The 23,270-nt window shown below is 34.0% G+C and overlaps 1 protein-coding gene across 1 annotated transcript; it reads right to left on the reverse strand.

The window, feature by feature from the left end:
- LOC126968234 (histidine-rich glycoprotein-like) lies at window positions 1-1,756 on the reverse strand. Its single transcript, XM_050813112.1, has 4 exons — window positions 1,650-1,756; window positions 1,092-1,568; window positions 779-945; window positions 1-160 (listed from the first exon to the last, which is right to left on the reverse strand). The coding sequence occupies exons 1-4, from the start codon at window positions 1,659-1,661 to the stop codon at window positions 91-93; spliced, it is 726 nt and encodes a 241-aa protein (XP_050669069.1). The 5' UTR covers window positions 1,662-1,756; the 3' UTR covers window positions 1-90.
- Between the last annotated feature and the right edge of the window lie 21,514 nt (window positions 1,757-23,270).

Consider the following 23,270-nt stretch of genomic DNA (forward strand, 5'->3'; position numbering starts at 1 on the left):
TTTATAATGTTTATAAATCATAATTTATTAATTTACACATATAACAACAATTAAATAACAACTAACAGACAGTCTTAACAATTAACTCTTCTAATTCTGGTGATGGCTATCGATATGGACGTGCTGTCCGGGGGCTGAATGCTTCACGACTGCATTGAAACTGTAATAATAAATTAAATTATAATATTAAAAATTATAAACCAAAATTTATTTATTCACAAGGAAAAAATCTAGTTTTTACCCCAACTTTTCTAAAGCTGGTGTTGATAACTTCTTTTTCATTTAATTGGCACTCTGCTGTTATTCCAACAATCCAATAATTAAGTTTTGTCAAAATTGTGTTCAAACATACCTGTATGATATTTAGACAATTTCAACGTGAAATATCGTTTCATTAATAGTATTGTGACCAGGATATAAGGTAAGGTAAGGTAACTTTTTGGAGATACAAAAGTTTGGATTTTCGGGAGTGTTTTAATGACCTCCTGCCCCAGAATTACACCATCATAAAATACGCCACAAGCTTCGGTATCATCCCCACCATCTAGATCTGTGGTATGGATGGCATTCCTCCACACTGTAATCTTGAAGGAATTTTCATCCAAGTACAACAAAACTATCGAATGAACTTCGTTGTATGGTGTTTCCAGGACGATACGAATGCGCGTATATCTATCTAAAAGGCCAACAACGCTTCTGTGATTCCTCTGGTATAATGAGACAGTATAGGTGGTGAATTTTTTGGCAAATTATTAAGTAAACATCATATAAAACTAACCCATGATCTTTATCGGAGGTATACTCCACTGTTCTGATAGAACCATCTGCTTCCTGTAAAGAATATACACCCTTCACGCTGTCTCCATCGCGTACTTCGTGCTGGAACTTATTGTCACCAGTATGAGGATCTTCAACTTTGTACTCGTATTGGTACTTAGGGTAAGCCTGCAACACACATAAGATTTAAATTCTAATGCTCAACAGTCTAATTCGCGATTTAAATGGACACTGTAATACGAATAGAAAGTTTTATATTAGAGGCGGACATCCGTACACAAAAGACTGATTTAAATCTGTTCATGTTAACTTACATAATAGTCTACAGGCTCATCGTGTGAGTGGCTATCCACATGGTGATAAGCTGGAGTTTCATGGCCTGGCTGATGCTGGTAATGGCGAACTGGGGCATGCACATATTTTACTTCTTGGTGTGGCGTATGTTTTGGCTCATGGATAGATGGATAATGTGCACTATGAACGTGAAGATCAGCTTGGTGTTCAGCGTGTTCCTGGCTCTGGTAATACTGCTTGTACGCTGCAGGGCTTGGAACGTATTGGTATGCTTCTTGAGAATGCGATTGGTCTGCTGGATAGTGAACAACACTTTGAGAGGACAGTGGACTTCCGTGACCTTCAGCTGATGTCTCTTCTTGTATCGGTGCTGGCTCTCGACTAGCATGGCCATCTTGATATCTGTACTCCTTTATATCTTCGTGATGACTTGGTCTATATTTATAAACGTATTCTTCGCCATAGCACAGAGCTAATGAGGCAGTTAGGACTAGAATCTGAAACAAATTAATTTGTAATATTAGAAAAGTGATTACATTATAAATTTGTAGAATTATTAGGAGTTATTTTAAACTAACTTTAGTAAACATTTTGATCCGTCTCCTACGACCTCGGCAGTGAAACTGTTGTAGTAGTTTAGGCTCATACCTCAATATATAGTGGAGACGTTACGCGAGAGAATTGAATCGATCCGTTACCGCTCGGGGCGTCTCATTGGTAACTCTTAGCACGCGCAGACTTTGCATGATGTAATTTACGTAACCAATGTGAAGGTTGTTGTTCAACTACGGGACCACTAGACTAAAAATAACAACATACTTCATTGCTATCTAAGACTGAATTAATTAATTAATAAGGCTGAATTCTATATAATTCTGTCGGCGACTTGGGACGGGTCGTCCCCTTCCCTAAAATATGGTTGAGCGAGGCGATGGCTGGCTCATGCGTCATGCACGTGAACGGGCGCTGCTTGTGGTGGCAGGATGATCCTGTTGCCGGAGACTCGGTTTCAGATTCTTAAAAGTTATTGCGTGTATATATATGTATGGATATATACATATTTATTTATTTATAATCGCTTATAAAATGCTCACAGAATACCTTTACTTATTTATGGTGTATGTGGATGATGCAGCTACTGTATTCAATAACGGAAAGGAATGAAAAATAGATGTTGTCCGATTCTCAGACCTACCCAATATGCACTCAAAACTTCATGAGAATTGGTCAAGCTGTTTCGGAGGAGTTCAATGTTTAACACCATGACACGAGAATTTTATATATTATATTTGTCAAGAAGAACATTTTAAATAGTATGTACAGCAAGCTTAAACATACGTAAGTAACGGCAAAACAATTCATTACTGTTTTTATCTTATTATGTAAGTGACGTTATGGTTTTAATGAGAAAATAAATATCTTTAGACCCTACTTCGTAACAATTAATTAATATTTGATTAGCCTGAGGGCGGTTGCTCCATTACCAATCTGTGGTATCATTAACAAAATCATATATGTTATAGTAACATTTCCCACTTAACCGCTTTTTAACAATTCTTTTGAATTTCGTAACACATTTATTGTGTACATTTTCAGGGATCATGTTGTAAAAACAAATATATCGCCTTCAAAACACTTACTAACTCGACTTGTAAGCATTACAAAGAACAATGGCGAAATTTTACCTGACTATAGGAATAACCGTCTAAGGTTAGGATAGTTACAAAAAAAAACTTCACTGATAGATTGACTTGTTAGATAAAATTGTATTGCAAAAGGAACCGGGGAAATAAATAAAATATTTATTTCATTTTCACATTATATGCTGTCACAACTATGAAATCATATCCATTTTAGGTTACATCAAGGAAAGCTATCTGTCAATATGACTGACAGCGATGAGCGAATGATCAATGAGTATCTATACCATCAATTATAGTTACCGCTGTTGTGTTGTTTTGTGCTTTCTGTATATTAATAAGTAGTTTCTATTTTACCTGGCTTGGTTTTGGACTTTAATAATATCTTTCTCTCGTTTTAAACTCTGAACCTCATTTTGAATTACTTCTGCTCTCCATTACCGGACTATGATATGCCCCACGATTTGGTCTAACGTACGCTGTTTATATAACAATAAACAAAATAAAATATTTTGCTTGTTTAATTTACTGCTACCTACTTCTACAAAATAAGAACTTGGATTGAGAAAAAGACATTAGGAAACTAGGTACTTATTTTACCAGTTTTTTAAGATTATAACAATGGAAGTACTTAGTTTAAAAGTCGACCCGCGCCTTAAAATCGGGCGTAGGTTAGGTATACTTTAGAAGTACCTACCTACGACTATGGATTGCGCATTTGACTTCCCTCTTATAAAATCTATGGACAACCAACTCTGGTTTGTTGAAAATAAACTGTTATTAGTTATTACCATTGCATCAAGTAACAAGTTTCCATTTTATCATAACATAATACTCAGAGTTGTTGACCGTAGACAGTTTAGTAATTAGGTATTAATTAACTATTTGCTTATGGTTACTAGTTCCTATCCTTAAAGATTTTTGGAATTCGTGTTATTGTTGTTGGAACATGTTAGTTAGAATATAATAGATAAGTATAGGTACTATAGTTAGAACGCTAAAGTAATAAACAGAAAAACCTAACCTAAAAACTCAAACAAAATAATCATTTATTTCTCCAATATCCCGGTTCTAAATTAAAAATGAATTATGTCAGTAGATGCAGAAAATTATAGAGAATTAATTAGTACACGTCAGTTCTTGAGACGCTACCATTCAATTTCAAATATTTTGTAGTATGAAAATTCGCCATTGTTCTTTATATTTATTGCTGCGTGTTAATATTATGATTATCAGTTTCTGGAAAATTCGCTAAAGCGCCTATGGTACCTACATAAAATTATCAAAGTTATGTGAAAAGGTAAAAGTTTAAAAATACATTTGTTCAAATATCTCTTAATGATTCTCATGATCTTGATGGTATTTATTACCTAAAAAATATTAAAATAAAATTTAACGCCTTGTACTCATATAACAGCAAAGTTTTCCTACTGTATTCATCTGGATGAGAGGTTCTTTGCTGTATCGCTGATGGCTCTTAATGATAGTCATTACAATGTATAAGCTGAACAAAATCGATAACTATAGTAAGGGCTGGGAGTGTTATAACTTCTGGTACATCTTAGGCTAAAATAAAAAAATAACTCCTTTTTTATAGAAGTGTTCACCGCCGCCCACATTCTCTTGCAACACCAGAGGAATCACAAGAGCATTGCCAGCCCGTCGTATCGTCCTGGAAACACCGCACAAGGAAGCGCATACCACAGCTTGGTCGTGCGTGGAAGGATGTCCTTGAAATCCGCACTGTTTAAGAACGCCACACATCCAGATGGTGGTGATGATATCCTTAATCTGTTTCGTGTCGTGCGAAGGTGGAATTCGGCGGCAGGAATCAGATCGAGCAGCTCTTCGGAACACTCATGTTTAAATCAATAAGATTATAGTACATAACATTCAACTTGAATAATGTAATATAATTATGTAATAATATTCCTAATCTAATCTAAAAAGGCCAAATATGGGGTGGACAACAATTAGTATTTAATAAATATTATACAATTCAGCTGTTTTAAAGATACAGCAAAGTTCAAGATAAAAATTATTTGGATCATTTATGTCGCAAAAGTAGGCCTTTCTACTACAGCATTATTGAAGTTATTATACTAATTCGTTTATCGCGTTAGAGAAATATTATCAGAATGAATTTTACGATGCGCGCGCACACCGTCACGAAAATTGGCCACCCTGACGTTAGCTGGACAACTAGACCGTTTGTTTAATACTTCAGCTACCAAGCCTCTTGTAACTCATGTGTCTACTGAGCACTGGACTGGAATTATATTAATTTAAAAAAAAAACTATATTATGAGGCATAAAAGTATTTTCATTGGTTGTATTTAACACCTTCTTTATTACAATATTGTTTTTTCTACAAACGTAAAACAGCACGACGAATATTTTTTTTTAAGAATTATTGTTTTATTACGCAAAACAAGAATAACTTCTTTTTTTATGGAAAAGCAGGACAAAACGAGTGTCAACTGGTGTTAATTAGTGATCACCGCCGCCCCCATTCTCTTGCACCACCAGAGGAATCACAGGAGCGTTGCCGGCCTTTGAGGAAGGTGTACGCGCTTTTTTTTAAGGCACCCATGCCATATCGTTCTTGCGTGCATATATTCATAAGTACACACACACTTTTTTTTAAATATAACGTCAGTCGATACAACTAATCTGTACGAAATTAATAACTTGTTAATATGTAGAAGTTAAACCGCAGCACGTAAGACTGACAAAAACTCATCTTATCGCTGCATATTGCAATTGCTCTAAATTGTATCGATATCTATTCAAAACCAATTGACCGTATAACTATAAATTTGGTATCAAAAATACTTTTTAATATTACATAAAGCCAGGAAACGATTGTAAAATACATTATATTTTATCAATATCAGTATATTTTAACGATTGTTGGTGTCTGTAATGAAAAAATTACACGACTGTAAGAGCAAGTTTCATAATTTTATCGTAACAAGGATTGCACAATATTTCAAATTCAATAATGTTTCTCATCCATTTATAGTCATTTTCCGTAGGAAGTTCGATGAGTACGTAATTCAATAAAAACCTCTGCGCACGCGTCGTAATACAAATGATTGATTGATCTAATTACATTGTTTTATTAGTTCAGTAGCCCGACCCGACAGACGCTGTTCTGTCAATAGAAAAAAATCATGTAAGAATTCGGGAATAATGTAGTCTAAGGCCATCGGAAATGTATAATCAAAGTTAATGAGTTAAAATGAAACAAAAACGTATTTCTGAATGATTTTTTAATTGTAAATGGCTTTAAATATGCTTATTATAAATTTGCCCGAATACCTGCAAAATAAATCCTAATTGTTGCATCTATAATATTGCACTCAATACCAGACATAACAGTTTAATCTCACAATCTCAGTTATGGATACATTGCTATCACCGTTTAATGACATGATCTCTTCTATCCAGTTATGTGCAATATAGTTATAGTCCAATGCTTTATGTCGATAGGTTATTGAAATGTAAAAAAGATTTGTCTACCTCTAGTAAGTAAAACTAAGGATAGGTAGGTTATTGAAAACGGCTGTTAATGACAGACAATATAATCTAAAAACGCAGCGGTGCTCGAATTGTTTGGGGATGCAGTACTCTATGAGATCGGTCACTTGGTGTTGCGTAGAACTGTCACTTTTTTATGTGCCTTCTTCTTCATCCATCACGGGAAGTGTTCCAACAAAAAATAATTTGACAAACGGAACCGCTGACGATATAGCCTCATCATTTGACCAAAGTTGGCATTTCACTCTCTACCTAGAATAAACAAAAATCTTTATAATTATGTTAATGTTAATTAACAAGTGAGATTTTATTTATTTTGCAAATAATGATACAGAATTATATTGATATTATTCATTAGAAAATTAACACCTTTTTTTCTCTCTCTGTTCTTGATTTTCTTATTTATGAATAAAAAGAAAGAGTAAAATGATCCTGGGATTCTGCCAATTCATTTAACTGATTATTATTATAAAATGGTAAAATAATCTATTTATAATTCATTGATACCACTAGCACGTTATAAAAATTTTACTTTTTAAATAAAATAATTTAAAATTCGTTTTGCACCTTCAAAAATTTTTACAGTTCCAGAAAATTTATTGAAGTAGGCGTTACTTTGCGGAAATCCATAATTATACAAATGATTTAAGTTTTTCTTTAGTGTTAATTCCGACAATATTTGTTTTTAAACAATTTGACACATGTTTCGCCTCTACACGAGGCATCCTCAGGACGTGTTGTCTTGCCAAAATCTGGCACGAGACATCTCTCGTCTCGTCGCGAAATTAACACTAAAGAAAACTTAAATCATTTGTATATGTACAGTTCCACCTATAAGGCTGGTTCATGTAATCGCCCTGGTTTTGCAATGGAGCTTGATTACTTACCATTAATGAAAAAAGTAGATAGAAGTAAAAGTGATAACAAATATTGTTTAACAAAAATAATTCAAATAATATCTGAATCAATAGTTAGCGGTCTGGTAGGTGGAGCTTAGCTTACCAAGGGATTATTTAACTCCAGGATTTACTAAACGGATATTGAAATCAACCGTTTATTATCTAGTGAAATGCGTTTGCTAACCTATGAAACATTAAAATCTCTAGAATATTAATTTTTCATAGGTCCATGATTCGTGTAAATTGCGTTTAAGTGGCAGTCGGAATATAAGTTAAACTTTGTTTACTGATAAAGATACTCATATATCTGCTATTGCGAGTGAAAGGTTCGTTAAACATCCGACTTTTTTGAAGATATCATAAGCACACATATAAAAAATGTATTAAATTTTTCTATCAGTGTAAAAATGTAAAATACAACTGAATTTACTATAAAGTTGTTATTTTTACACTATAATAACTACATCAATTTTATTTATATGTATTTCGTAATAAAACCAGGCTTATCATATGTTTAAGTTTGCCCGTTCGATTATGAAACACATTGGTAGATTTCTAAAATGCATTAGTATTCCTATTTGAGTTGGCTCTAGTTTTCTATCTAAATGTAAAAGTCACGACAGTTTTAGCATGGAACAAACGTTAAAGCTAACATCGAGTTATAAACGACATTATTGTGTAGAATATATCTCTATAATTACCATTTTAATTTCGATAAAACTCGAGTAACATGATCCGAATGAAAAATTTTGGTTAATGTTTGGATCCTTTAGTGATTTTCATTTGTTTGTAAAAATTGAAAAAGATCTTTTTGCGTAATTTATAATTATCATTAGTTTTTTTTATTGCGCCCAGACAAAGGAGAAAGGGCTACCCTCCAGGATACTGATGGGAGGGAGGTGGTGAATGCTCATGCACTCACATGAACCTACATGCCTACCCACTAAACACCACCTGAGGTCGACCTCTCTTGAGAAGAGAGAGGTGCAAGCGGCACCCCCTTGGGAGTATCCGCTGGGATATAGCACAGAAGGTGCTATCTAATTGGGACTAGTGACATCAGAAGGATGATGACAAACGGGAGGAGAGTCAACATGCAGCTGGTTTCCGGATGCCAATTAGTTTCTATTTCACTTTTCCTTATAATGCAATGGAGTCTGCAAATTATACAGAGGCAATTTGAAACGTCCAGTAAATAAAGGGGTTTCATAAGTTGCAATCAGTGAAAATTGTAGCAGCTGCTATCCTACTGGGATTATTTTTTCGTTATTCGGTACATTTTGTGTTAAATTGAATAAAATTAGAGAAAATTGTAAACTTAAGAACCTCATGACAAATCAAATAAAAATCACTTTATGCATGTTTGTCAAGGTGTCTTTTACATTTCCCACAACATCGGAAATGGTTGAGCTCTAATGAGAAGAAGTGGCAAAAAACTCATTGCCACAATTTTAAATCAACGTTTACAGCCTCATAGTTTTACAAATCATTTCAATTACAATATATGTAAAGTGATGCAACAAAAATACTCAAACTTCACATACTCAATGCTTAAACGAGTAAGTTAAAAAGTTATGAGTTAAGAGTTATTAAGTACAGTACATACATACTTCCAGACACACTAAGAAAATATAAAGGTATATACGAGCATTGTATTAGTTATTATAAAATATAATAACTTTAATTTTAAAAATATGACGCAGAATTTCTGGTAACAGGATCATCCTGCCACCATAAAAAGCGGACCAGAAATGAAAATGTTATGAAAAAACCTTAAACAAAATATGAAATATACAATATATTATCTAATTATAATTGTGTATAAATAACTCTGGAAAATTTTGGTCTGACTGGCTGCGCTCCTTTAGTCGACTCGAGCTGACTTTATCCGAGCGTCAAATAGTTCAGCGTAACAGCTCTGATTCATCAGGCCCATCTAATACCCACTAGAAAAGAACTCTTCAATGATTTCGAAGGTAATTTATAAATATACCTACACAGTGTTCAAAACTACTTAGTTACAACTTGAGCTTTCACCAATTAATTCAAATTCAAATATTTTATTTAAAATAAGATATGATATCAATAAACGCCAAAACAACCACCGAATCGAATAAGTATGTCTCAGACTGAGAAAAACTGGTGCAATAAATTACGTACGATCATGACGTACAGTTGATGGTAATTGATACGCACTGACTATTGCAATGCAGTGACGCTCAGGATTATTGAAAAACCCAAAAATTCTGATTCGGCACTACAAGTGCGCTGGTCACCATGAAACATTAGATGTTAAGTCTCATTTGCCCTGTAATTACACTAGCTACGGCGCCCTTCAGACTGAAACACTAATGTTTACACATTACAATCATGCTTCACGGCAGAAATAGGTGCCGTTATGGTAATATAGTCGGCATCCTGTGCAAAGGAGTCCACAAATGGCTTCTGCTCAATTAAATCTAATTACATGCACAGCGCACAATAAATTTAATACGTGGATAATCTCTTGTTTATTTGCTGTAGAGTTCTAAGAAACAGCCGTCTCAACACTAAATTTCGAACTTTATCCCTATTTTCTTAAGGCACTTAATGCCAGTGACCTTGAGTGATATGAGTTCACGGCTGCCGGCCCACCATCTATGGAACAAAGCTAATATTTTCAAAATTCTTCCGTGGAAAACGTTACATTTTAACAGATGCAAAAAGTTTATATGCTTACAATTCTCATTATTGATTACTAATCTGAATAAATGTACGTACACAAAAAAGTACAAGCTATAAGAATAACTTATCTGAGAGTAGTACTAAACAAATGCGTCATGCCGAGAAAAAACTTGTTTAACTGCAAGGAAAAGTGGTAGTTCAAAATAGCTCTAGAGTTTGAACTATAATGAACAGCAAGCATAAGCAACCTACAAATAAGACTTAAGGGTATGTGTATCCGGATAAAGTAGAGTTCATAACTCGAAATCGTGCTATATATTCACCACAAAACTTGTTTTAAAACACTTTGTCTGCGTGTTTTAAGACCCTTCGCCTAAATTAAAAAAATATAACATTTATGCTACTAAAAATACACATAAGTGGTAATTCACTTATATAAAAACTGCATAACCAATATTTGCTCTACATTACGTCCGTCATTAAACTGAACCTGACACGGTTTAGTTCAAAAGCCCGCTCTGCGCACGTGCCAGATTCACTGACCGCATCGTTACCTAATTATACCGTTACACTGACGGTTACCGTAACAAAATGTATTTTAAGTATTTATTACACATGTAAAATAATTATATCATTTATTTTGATTAAAACGGTTACAATTCCAATTACTTTAATCAAGTACATTGCTATTGCTAGACACTATTTTTTTTATGGAAAAGGAGGACAAACGAGCGTACGGGTCACCTGGTGTTAAGTGATCACCGCCGCCCACATTCTCTTGCAACACCAGAGGAATCACAGGAGCGTTTCCGGGCTTTAAGGAAGGTGTACGCGTTTTTTTTGAAGGTACCCATGTCGTATCGTCCCGGAAACACCGCACAAGGGAGTTCATTCGTCAATTTTGTAGAACGTGGAAGAAAGCTCCTTGAAAACCGCACTGTCGAGGACCGCCACACATCCAGATGGTGGGGATGATATCCTAACTTGTGGCGTGTCGAGCGAAGGTGGAATTCAGCGGCAGGAATTAGGTGAAACGGAAGTGCGGTAGAGGATACACAATGAAGCGATGTCTCTACGCAACGCCAAGTGATCCAGACGTTCACGGAGCACCGGGTCCCCAACAATTCGTGCTGCTCTGCGTTGCACGTGGTCAAATGAATCGAACTGATACTGGGGTGCGCCAGACCAGAGATGACAGCAATACTCCATATGTGGCCGGCCTGCGCTTTGCACAACGCTAGAATGTGGGCCACAGACACAAACGCAAAACACTGAGTTTTAAAAGAAATAATGGAAAGTCTACTCACGTTACCTAGAAATACATAGCTATAGTTGTAGAGTTAAAATCATTGAGATTTTCTTTTAATACAACTAGCAAGCAACCTTCACTCCAACAGCCAGAGCCGTAATTAAATCATAATGCCACGTTAATAATATAACTAATAATATAACTTATACTTTGTTAAGAAAGTAATTTAACTATGATTAGTTCCAAGCAACGCGTTGCATAAATATTTTGCGTCTATCTCAAAAGCACAAAGCAGTCATTGTGAAGCCTATAACTTTGCAACACACTTCGAATTAATTATTCAGTACACCAGAAAATACATGAAACTCTTATTATTAAATTACGTAAATCACTTGTTTTCTAAACAACCTCATGATGTGATATAAATTTTATGTTGTCGTAAATTCACATTAGATTAGGATTAAATACGAAATTTATCCATAGATATGCTAAGTATATAAATGATTTCATTGTTATTTTGTGATGATATATATAGGTATACCGTTAACGTAGATATATTAATTATAACTACAAACAAGTCTTCACTATATCCTGAGTAGAATTGAACTAATAATTTGTCCCTAGCAATAATATCAATAGTTGTTACTAAATCTTTTGTCTTCGTGTTCTTAAGAGTTATTCAAAATAATTTTCATTCCTCATGCTCTGAAATTGCTTATTTGTGCACGATACAGGCTGCACAAAATCGATTTTTGTGCACAAGTGTACAAAAGGATTTACTCATAAATGTATCTATATTAAGGCAAAGAAAACGAGCCATACAGCAAAACACAATAAAAAGTTTAGAGATAGAATTTGTTATTTTTTAATATTCACTTTAATTTATTTGCCTCGTGTGTTTTTAAGACATAAAAGATATTAAAATTAAAATTAAAATACGGTAGGTTATTTAATTAGTTAAAAAATATATATTACCTAATTAATTCAATAGTAGGCTGTATAGGTCTGCAGCCCAAGCCTAATATCAAGTCGTAAGATTTAAAAAAAAAGCGGAGGGAAACAGGTCTTGTTTTTTCGTGCGTTTATGAATTTCTTCAAATTTGCTAAAATTATTAAAAATGTCCATGTTATACTACTTTTTTATTTCCTCGCAATCGAAATTAAAAGCAGAGTTTATAACTCGTCCACAAAACCTTTTTATCCTCGACATTACTATCAGCTAAAATCATGCTAAAAGTCTCGGATAAAAATTGTTCGTTTTGTGCACTCGTTGTTAAATCTACTATTTTATTTCACTGCAATACACTAAGATATCACTAATCTATCCTAGCTTCAACCTTCCTACCTTATTTTTGACAAGATTACAGTTTCTTGAAGCTGTGAAATCTCAAACTTCTAAGTTACCGTAAATAAGATACGGTCGTTTATGTCCCAAGAAACGTATGTTTGTATGTAAGGTAATCATTATTCAATGGGGTATTTTCCATTGACCTAAAACTATGAAACTTCGCATGTAATACCGTCTTATTCTATAAGTATTGCACAAATTCTGAAAATTATACATTTTTAATTAAATATTAAAAAAAAACAGTCTCTTTATGCAAGGATGTGGCTTCATTGGTGCAAGCTTAAACAGATTTTAATTATTTTTATGATGTAAAATTTTGGAAACCAAGAATGAAAAAAACTTTTCATTTTTTTATAAGCATAGGTTATTACCTACCAACCTTACAATATGTACGGAACCCTCGGTGGGTTAGTCAAAGTCAACTAAACTTTATTCAAATAGCTAAAGCCAAGCGATATCGAATCGTTATTATAAATAATTATTTTAAATTACTGAATCTACCAATCTACCATATGTTCGGAAAAAGAAGAGCTCGTAAGAATAACATACAAGAAACTCAACGGTCATTCTTTTAAATCATTGAGTATTTTACAATAATTAAAAGGCATAAAAGGCATTTATTTCTCAAAATTGATTCCTTTAGAATTCTTTTTGATGTCATTTCTAATAACTACTAGATACTACTACCGCTTCGGAAACAAATGGAGCTCTGAGAGAGAAGAAGTTCCCAGCATTAACTCAAAAACAAACTCTCCCAGCATTCTTTTTTTTCTCTCTTTTCAATAAAAATATACAATATTGTACAGTCATTTCTATCGCTATAAAATAATCACAATCTAGTCCCAGGCTGTCCGATCATTTAGATATTCAGCAGTGGAGTAATAGGATTTACGACAGAGCCATTTTTTTATAAAACATTTAAATTTATTTATAGATAATGCCTGAACAGTGGCTGGGACTTTATTATAGAAGTGTATACATTTACCCTTAAAGCAATTATGTATCTTATGAAGCCTACTAGAATTAGTTACAAGCAATCCCTTATTTCTAGTGTTATGATAATGAAAATCACTATTAAGAGCAAAAAGGTGACGATTTTTGTGATTAGTCTGTAAGGTGCAATATATGAATAGTTAGAAAAGTTTAAAGTTAAAAAACGTATTAATACCGTATATTATATAAAAAGTAATAAAAAATAAACTGTTTGAAAATTGCACCATGCATCGTCCCCGTCGCACATGTTTGAGGAAAGGAAACGACTCGGTACACGACGCCGCCGCAAGAAAAATTATGCATAATATAGTCTCACTGATCTTATAGTTACCTACATTTATTACATTAAATATTATATTTTACACCGTACTTACCGTCCGTGTATTTAAAAAAAATAAAACGAAACAGGACTAATAAATTTCATTATTAGCTTAAGTTACTGTTTAAGATGCTTTTCTATCTAACTCTTAACTATATAATATCCATTATTAAACAGACAGAACTAATAATACAATTTAGTTTATCAAATTTCATAATCGTACCTAACTACATTAATTGTATAGAAAATGCGTTTCGCACATTTTTTACAATGGATAGACGAGGCCATGGGCAGAGCTTGTATTTTTTTGTGAATGACTTACATTGTAAGTATAAAGAGTGAAATCAATATTACCTTGCAATATACCCTTGTTATGAATATAAAAGACGTGAACATTAACTCAACTCAATCAGTTCATTATTTGCTTCTAAATACTATTTCAAATAAGCAATTACAAAAAAATGTTCTCAAAGGTAAATAATATTCTATACAATTATATTAGAACACGGAACAGTGGGTTTGGTGTTGTGTTGTTACCATAATAGCATATAATTGTTCACAAAATATTGATTATCAGTACATATTATATAACCAAGTTCTCCGCCGCGTCTGTCTGTTCGGGATAAACTCTAAAACTACTGCACCTATCTTCACACTAATTTCACCAATGGATAGCATTCTTGAGGAAGGTTTTATAGGTATAGGTATACGAGTATAATTTCTTAATTTTTTGTATACATTTTTGTATATATGTATTTATGAAATTTGTTGAAGATATCGGAAAAAAAAAGCAGTCTGAGAGCTATGAACGAAAACGCTGTCTAAACACTTTGAGTTATAACAAAATAATGTTTGGTGGAATTATGTATCTTATATAGGTCTTCAGAAAAGTTCACGATGACATATGTCTATCTCTTAAAGATAACATACGATATCCATTTTAATATTTTCAAGATTGGCGATTACAAAGCGGTAATGTAAAAGCCGTTTGCACAAATACAATATTAATCCTTATCATTTTCTATTGGCAGAGTAGATAAACCAGAGTTAAAATAGGAGGGTTGACAATACTTACTGGTTGAATAATTGTAATGCATTGAAGCAATGAAGCCAAAATAGAATTAACTATGATGAAATAGTAAATCCTAAATTGGTTGACTTAAGATAAGTTTCTACACAACACCAGCCCATCTATTTTTTATGATAGTCGTATTAGAAATGTAGATATCTATGACATTCTCTCACTGTGCTGTATTCGAATAACCTTCTTGAAGAAACTGTGAACCTTAGATAATTTTTATATCTAGATAGAGTCTCTTACTGTTAGACATCCGATAATAACATGTCCGGAATATTAGTTTAGTGTGCGTGACAAGCTACGTCTTACACTCGCGATTTGTATGACACTTTGTGTTAGTGTGCGTGAATTGCTCAAAATATAGGTCAGTTCTAAAGTCTATTTTTTCTATCTAGATGTAAATGATCTAAGCTGTAAACTTATTTTCGGGTCCACTGTTTTTAATTTGACGGAACAAAACCTTTTAAAACATAAACATAACTGAAAAGCAAAAAATAATTAAACTTTTTATTTAACTTTACTAACTAAATACTTAAGCTAATGTAACACTAGATTTACTTAATATCTATGTAATTTAAAGTCACGCCGCTGCGTTACGCTTCGTGTAACTAATCAATTTGTTTGTTTGGCGCCTACTCAAAATCTTTGGCAGTTTAACTGTTTTGTTAAATAGTTTTTGTTTTATAATCTTTTGTGGCCATAATCTTCTAATTTCTAAATACTACAGTTGATTCCAGCGGCCGAATTCCACTACCGGATGTTAAGTGCAAAGTACCACCCGCATCACGTTGACATCTGGCATTCCACATCCGCACGTTTTGCAAGAAATTTCTTGCCTCACACAGCCAATTTGTGGAATCAATTACCGGCTGCTGTTTTCCCGAACCGATAGGACCTATGGAACTTCAAGAAAAGAGCATCCCATCTTAAAGACCGGCAACGCAATCTTGACACTTATTGTTGCGGATGTCCATGGGCGGTTGCCTCACCACTCCCATCCCGTGAGCCTCTTGACCTTTTGCCCCCTTTATATAAAAAAATACTTTATTTTTATTTTTTTTTAAATAACAGTCTAAAAATACTTGAGCCTTTGTGCGTTATTTGTAGTACACAAACCTCACGATGAGAAAGAGTCTGTCAGGTCTAAGCTCATTCGTCGAAAAGGTTTTTTTTGTAATACGAGTACAAAGTCAGCATTAAAATCTGTGAGCGGACAGTAAATTACCGTTAATTAAAATCTCATTTTAATATTTTATAGCACTTATACCCGTGTATAAAACTTGGACAGATAGGCTACATCACACTATATGCGGGTATAGTATTTTGCTGTTTATAGCATCAAATTGGATTACTTCGCAGGCAGCAGCTTACAAGCTGTTATACTTATCATAAAGTCACCACAAACACTGAATTGCAGATCATTTGTCTGGCAACATTAGCGGCGGTAGCTGTATCATATGAACATGCGCATGCGCCGGCGTACTCCTCTCAACATATTGTGAGACATGACGGACCGGCTGAGGTGGTGCATGTGAAGGGCCACGACCATCACGGTCACGGCTACGATGCGGTAGATTATCATGTAAGTAGTGCTATGATGAACTGTGCTATTATAAACTGTGCTATGATAAATTGTGCTATGATGAACTGTGCTATGATAAATTGTGCTATGATAAACTGTGCAATGATAAGTGTGCTGTGATAAACTGTACTTAGCTATGTTCACGCTCTGGTTATAGAAAGTCAAATAGGTCTCTAGCTAACTCAAATTCTCAAAATTTATTTCTTTAGAATTCATTTTGATGTCAGTTCAAATCATACCACGCGTGTCTGTCCGCTTGGGTTGTTTTGTTCTAGACGAAGCTATCCGGCTCAAAGTCACGCGTGGCGAGTGTAGGTATTTACTTCATTTGGTTTGGCACCGACTTCAAAGCTATCAATATGTAGCACATACAAATAATAGTATTTTATTAATATTAAAGGTAAGGGTGTATAAAATAAAAATTTTAGTTATTTTATAGTTTTCAGTTTTTGAAGTCGGTTTTTCTAAACGTAGTTTTTTTATGTTTTACTTTTTAGTGTCAGGGAATAAATATAATCAACCAGAATGAAAACTCCTAAAAAAGCCGTACACAAAAAATTATATCATCAAGGTAAACAAAAATTTTCATAAAAACTGTTCATAAAATAAAAACTACTGGGCCAAACTATGTAAAATTTTTATGGCACCAAATGACATCCATTCTGCATACTAAAGAAGAGAGAAAGAACTAAAGAAAAATTACGTAAATCGGATCATTCATCTCAGAGTAAACGGTGTACATACATAAAAAAAATACCAATCGATCGAATCGAATTGATAACCTCCTCCTTTTTGAAGTCAATTTATACATGAATTCGTGATATTGTGCGGAAATTGGTCCGATTGAGGTAAAATATAAATTTACCATTTAATATATTAGTAAATTTTTTTTCATGTTTAACAATCTATACGTTATACCTAGTACAAAAAATTTTTTTTATTCCACTTTGTAGAAAATTTCTTGTAGATCTCGTACATATACTACTAACGACGATATAATATTTACAAATAGACATTTTGCTTATGATTGGTTTATTCGGACGAATAACGTTTAGTGCGTTTATTTGCAAGGCAGCCTTCGGAAACATTTAGAATTATTATTGTATTGACAGTGTTGTCAGCGATGTAGTCAAAATTTTGAATATTCTTGGTTTATTCCCAGGTATAACTTTATACCAAGTTAATATGTAAGGTCGATTAAATATATGTGATTTGTATAGATATATAAGCCTTGCAACGACTTCTAACAGTTTTCATGTGTTTCCAGGCTTACCCCAAATACGCATTTGACTACAAAGTAGAAGATCATCACACTGGTGATATTAAGTCGCAGCATGAGCTCAGAGATGGAGATGTTGTGAAGGGTGTATACGCTCTGCACCAACCCGATGGTTCTGAAAGAGTGGTACATTATCATGGGGACAAGCATACTGGGTGAGTCTTCATTATACTTACTATCAATCAATCAAATTCTTCATTAGCGTTTACTAACTTCATTGTGTATGTTCTTCCGCATTTATCACGTACAGTGTTCCAAAGAGCTGTTTCACCTGATTCCTGCCGCAAAATTCCAACTTCGCATCAAATAAGGATATCATCTCCGCCATCTGGATGTTATCTGGTCCTCCACGTTGCTGTTTTCAAGGACCTTTCTTCCACGTACTACACAGCTGTCGAATGAGCTTCCTTCTGCGGTGTTTCCAGGACGATACGACATGTGTACCTTCAAAAAAAAAACGCGTACACTTTCTTAAAGGCATGTAATTCCTCTGGTGTTGAAAGAGAATGTGGGCGGCGGTGATCACTTAACATCAGGTGACCTGTTTGCTCATTTGTCGTCTCTTTCATAAAAAAGAAAATAATGCGTTATTAGTTTAATAAATAATATAATGTGCATGCATATAGTATATAAAATGATAGAAAGTCCACACTACCGTTTTCATCTATACTATCAAATGGTGAGCCTTTTATTGCAGCATTTTTCGGAAACGCTTTTAGTATGCGATATGTATTTTTAATTTGTTGGTAATTACTTACCTCGAACCTATATTTTTCGGCTTAGAAATACCTATATACTAATAATTCACAATACAAATAGTTCAGTCAATGACAGTTCATTATATATGACAATACAGTGAGTAAGCACACTTTTCTTCTTACGGACCCATTTATCTTTATTTTAACTTACTAGAGGCAGACAAATCTATCCGTTTACGCTTACGTACATTTCAGTAACTTATCGACATAAAGCATTGGACATAACTATGGATAGATCAGATCTTGTCATTAAACGGTTACAGCAATAATAACTAGAGATACGTTATTGAAAACGGCCGTTAGTCGTGTGTTAATTGTCACTGTGCTAATCAAACCTAAACTGAATTAGTGTGCTGATCAAACCTAAACTGAATTAATGTTTTGCATTGCTGCTAATAAACCAAGAATATTTTAAGCAACTGGAGTAAATGCTGCAATGTATAGATATAGCAGTGGAAGCTTATTATCGTGTAGTTTGTGGCATGTTCCATGTATCATACATCCATACAAGCGCTTGTATGAAACATGTCAGTAAAAGTTATAAGCATATGAAAATGTAATATTGATAATGAAATATTTGTATATAATAATAATAATAACTGTTATATTATTTTATTTATTTTCAGATTCCATGCCGACGTGAAATACGGTATACACCACATTGCACCGGCCAAGCATTATTAAAATAAGTGGAAAAGCTATCATCTTAAGACGATCTGTGATGTTGTTATAATATTTAGTCTAAATGACTAATTGTTAATTGTTAATTTTTTACTCAGTTTTTAATACAATTTTAACAGTTCATAGTGTTTTATTACAATTAAAAATATCAATATAAAAACAAAAAAAATATTGTAGCGAGAATTACTTTCCTTATAAATAGTCAAATTCTATGATTATTTCCTTTAATTTAAGAATTAAGGTTTCCTCTTCAGAAAGACAATAGTTGCTGAGTGCTGACTTCAAATCACGAATTGGCGAAGTAGTCTAGAATTGAAACTGCACGAGACAAAAAAAAAATGCTCTCGTGTGAAACATACAACTTTTCACCTCGACTAGCGAGAAAAGTGTTATAGGTTATAGTAAGAGTTAAAAAATTAAGATAATATTTAACAATATTTATTATAAATATCAAACCCTCATAAAAAAATGAAACATATTATAAATTTTTGTGACAATGAGATAATACGCTAGGCTAAAATGAGTGTCGGAACGCACCGGATCGCATTGTTTATTTTTTTAACGCAGAGTTATTCCCGTATGTATAATCACGTGGGGTTCGAAATTTAAATCACTTTGCCTCACGCTCGCAGCAAAAAGCGTTTTTGCTGCGAGTTTTCACGTAGCAATTGCACCCTTTTCGTGCTGTAGAGATGAAAAGGATATTACCCATTGCTTATAATACCTATATCCCTTTATTTCTTACAAAACCAACATTGTTTGTCACCTTCATGTTCAAATCGCCGATAATAGTAACTTTATTTTGTCTAATCTTCTAATCTAGTTCTTATAGGCTAGTCAACAAGTTCAAAAATATGTTAATTCGTGATAAATTTCCTAAAATATGAGCGACGGTTAATTTGATTAGGAAAGACGTCGTGAAAAATGTATTCAAAGAATTAACAAATTAGAGATGAAAAAATAACTTTTAGTTTTTCGTTAATAACTCAATAAATATTAATATGGAATTTAAAAAAAATGCTTAAAGTGGAGGAAATTTCGAATAAAAAAGTTTATGCTCCCAGAACTGTTATCTCTATTATTTATCGCTACATATTGGTGGCGCCTGAAGACAGTGTAGGTACCATATAAAATATTTTTTTACTAGAAAATACACTGGCCTGCAAAAGTATGTATCACACTTTTCAATTTTTTTTTTCTTAACTATACAAGGTAGAGATTTAAGATTAAAACGTTTTGTTGCAAATTTTATAGGCTTTAATTCTTAGAAACTATAATTATACATTAGTAACATTTTTAACTTAAAAAAGATAAAACAATGAAAATAGACATTTTTAGTTTAGTGTAAAAAAATTCAACTAAAATGTATTACATGTTATTTAATTTTTAATAACTGCTATTGCCCCCTCGAGCTCTGATTACAGCTTCGAGCCGGTTTGGCATACTGAACACTAGGTTTCGGAGCCGATGTTGGGGAATATTCTCCCATTCTTCTACCAGGGCCTGCTTTAGTGCCCTGAGGGTAGTAGGTGGTGGTCTGCGATTTCTGACTAGCCTCCCAAGCTCATCCCAGGCGTGTTCAAATGGTTTGAGATCAGGACTTATTGATGGCCAAGCCATCACGCTGATACCGACCTCCTGAATATACTCTTGTACGATATGAGCCGTGTGTGGCCAGGCATTATCATGCATCAGCATCGATCCATCACCCATATGTGCTAAATACGGCCCTGCACACTCATTGAGAATCTCTTGAGCATATCTTCGCCCAGTGAGGGTGCCATTTTCTATGGTTACTAGCTCTGTGCGACCTTCTGAAGATATGCCAGCCCATACATGTACACTGCCTCCACCGTATTGGACTCTTTCTGAGATGCAGGCTTGAAGGTATCGCTCACCAGGTCGCCTGTAAACACTTCGCCTTCCATCAGAAGTGTAAAGGGAGAATCGAGACTCATCTGCAAACAAAATTCTTGACCATTCTTCTTCATCCCACTGCATGTGTTCACGGGCGTATCGCAGTCTCGCTACTCGATGCTGTCTCTTGAGTTTTGGGCCACTCGCTGGTCTTCGGGGTTTCAAATTTGCTTCAGGAAGTCTTCTTCTCACTGTACTGTCAATAATGTAGTCCCTTCGGGTCTGAAGTAGCTGTTGCTGGACTTCAACTGCATTTTGGTGGCGATTTCTTAACACAGTGGAAATAATATAACGATCTTCTCGGGCACTGGTACACCTGGGTCTGCCATTACAAGATCTCCTCAAATGGTGTCCAGTCTCTTCGTACCTTCGCTTTACCGTTCGTACCGTCACACCCACCATTCTTGCAGTGCGACGCATACTGATGCCTAGTTCCAGAAAAGCCATGATCCTAGCACATTCTTCAACTGAAAGAGGCATGATAAATAAATGTGTGCTTTTTAGCATAAATTTTTAAAACAAGACCCATCGATCTTGAAAAAAATTTAAAACAGAAAGAAAAATGTGAATGGTAAAATTGTAATTCGGAAACGTCCACTTTGAAAAAGGAATGGTTTTGTTTTTGAAGTTTTTTTTCAGCCAATTCTTAAAAGAAGGTTACCGACTATAAACTTTTTTTATGTACAAAATTAAATTCTCTTTGGAGTCCTTTTTATTTCGAAAGTACATCTTGTGAACTTAAAACGTTGTCCCAATTTTAAAAGTGTGATACTTAATTTTGAAGGCCAGTGTAATAATTTAAAAATTTGAAATTACGGCATTATTCATACACATGAAATAATAAATCTTCATGAGAATAAAATTTTAGGACAATATTTCAAATAGTTATTCTATTTTTAAGTAACAATTTTTTATCCAATCTCTTTTATATAAAATACCAACGCACAAGTTTAAAGTATCAAAATTTCAATTATAATTTTAAGTAATTTTTTAATTTTGAATTAATTTATTATTTTTAAATTGTAATCCCTAACTTCTGGTATTAATTAAATTAAATTTGTAAGCAGAATTTATGAACAGGAAAAGCGTTCCGTCCGAGCGCTCTTCCACTGATCGCTCTTTCATAGGAACGGTTGTTCGAACGAGGAATATCACTTTAAATACTAACAAATTGTTTTGCCAAGTATTCCCTAGTCCATTTAGTAGTGACACCACATTGGAACCAAGGGGTAGGTTGGATTTTTTCGAGCAAACTTCACGAGACTGGATTCTGCTCTGAGGTGCAGAACATTCTCCTTTCTCCCTGCATCCTGTGCTCATTTATATGAAAAATTATTCTCCCAAGTGCGCCGATGGAGCTGTAGGACAAGTGGGTTGGATGACATTGACTGGCAGTGGAGCTGTTTTTTGATATTCTAATATGTAAAAATATCCTATAAGAATTTTGTAGGCAGGGTAAGCTATTCACACCCTCAGCGATTCCCACCAAGAAAAACCCCTTACTTCCTTCCAAGCTTAATAATGTCTTTAATTTAAAATTAGTTGTAACAAAATTGACATAATCGCAAACATATAAAATTTTATTTGGGTTTGGAGATAGTTTTTTTTAATTCTAGTCCTGAGTGAGTTAAGGAGGTTGTCATCCCTGTTTCATCAGTTGTCAATCAGGGACCGCAGAATCCATTTCGTTAAAGCAACTTCAACAGTTCTTATATCTGAAAATATCGGCTTCCTCTACTTTACTCACATAGGATACCAGGGTATTGTTTTTGTTACCGTTATTTTTTGTTTAGGAACTGTATTGAAACGGAAAGCTAACCATGAGGTATCTGTGAAAATCGCATCAGTTCAGCTGCTTTTGAGATTGGCAAGCACAAACAAATAATAAACCGAAAAACAGAAATAATTCGAAAATCAATATTTTTGCTACATTGAGATTATTTATTTTTGAAAAAAAAAATATGTATATAGTATAGACACGCTTACTATTTTTTTTATGATAATAAGTGACGAGCGGGTCGTTCAGTTGATGGTAATTGATACTCCTTGCCCATTATAATGCAGTGCTGCTCAGGATTCTTGAAAAAGACAAAAATTCTGAGCGGCAGTACAATTGCGCTCGTCACCTTGAGATATAAGATTTTAAGTCTCATTTCCACAGTATATTTCACTAGCTAAGGCGCCCTTCAGACTGAAACACCATAATGCTTACACATGCTGCTTCACGGCAGAAAATGGAACCATTTTAG

This window comes from Leptidea sinapis, chromosome 15 (assembly GCF_905404315.1).
Source record: "Leptidea sinapis chromosome 15, ilLepSina1.1, whole genome shotgun sequence".
NCBI classification, from domain to species: domain Eukaryota; kingdom Metazoa; phylum Arthropoda; class Insecta; order Lepidoptera; family Pieridae; genus Leptidea; species Leptidea sinapis.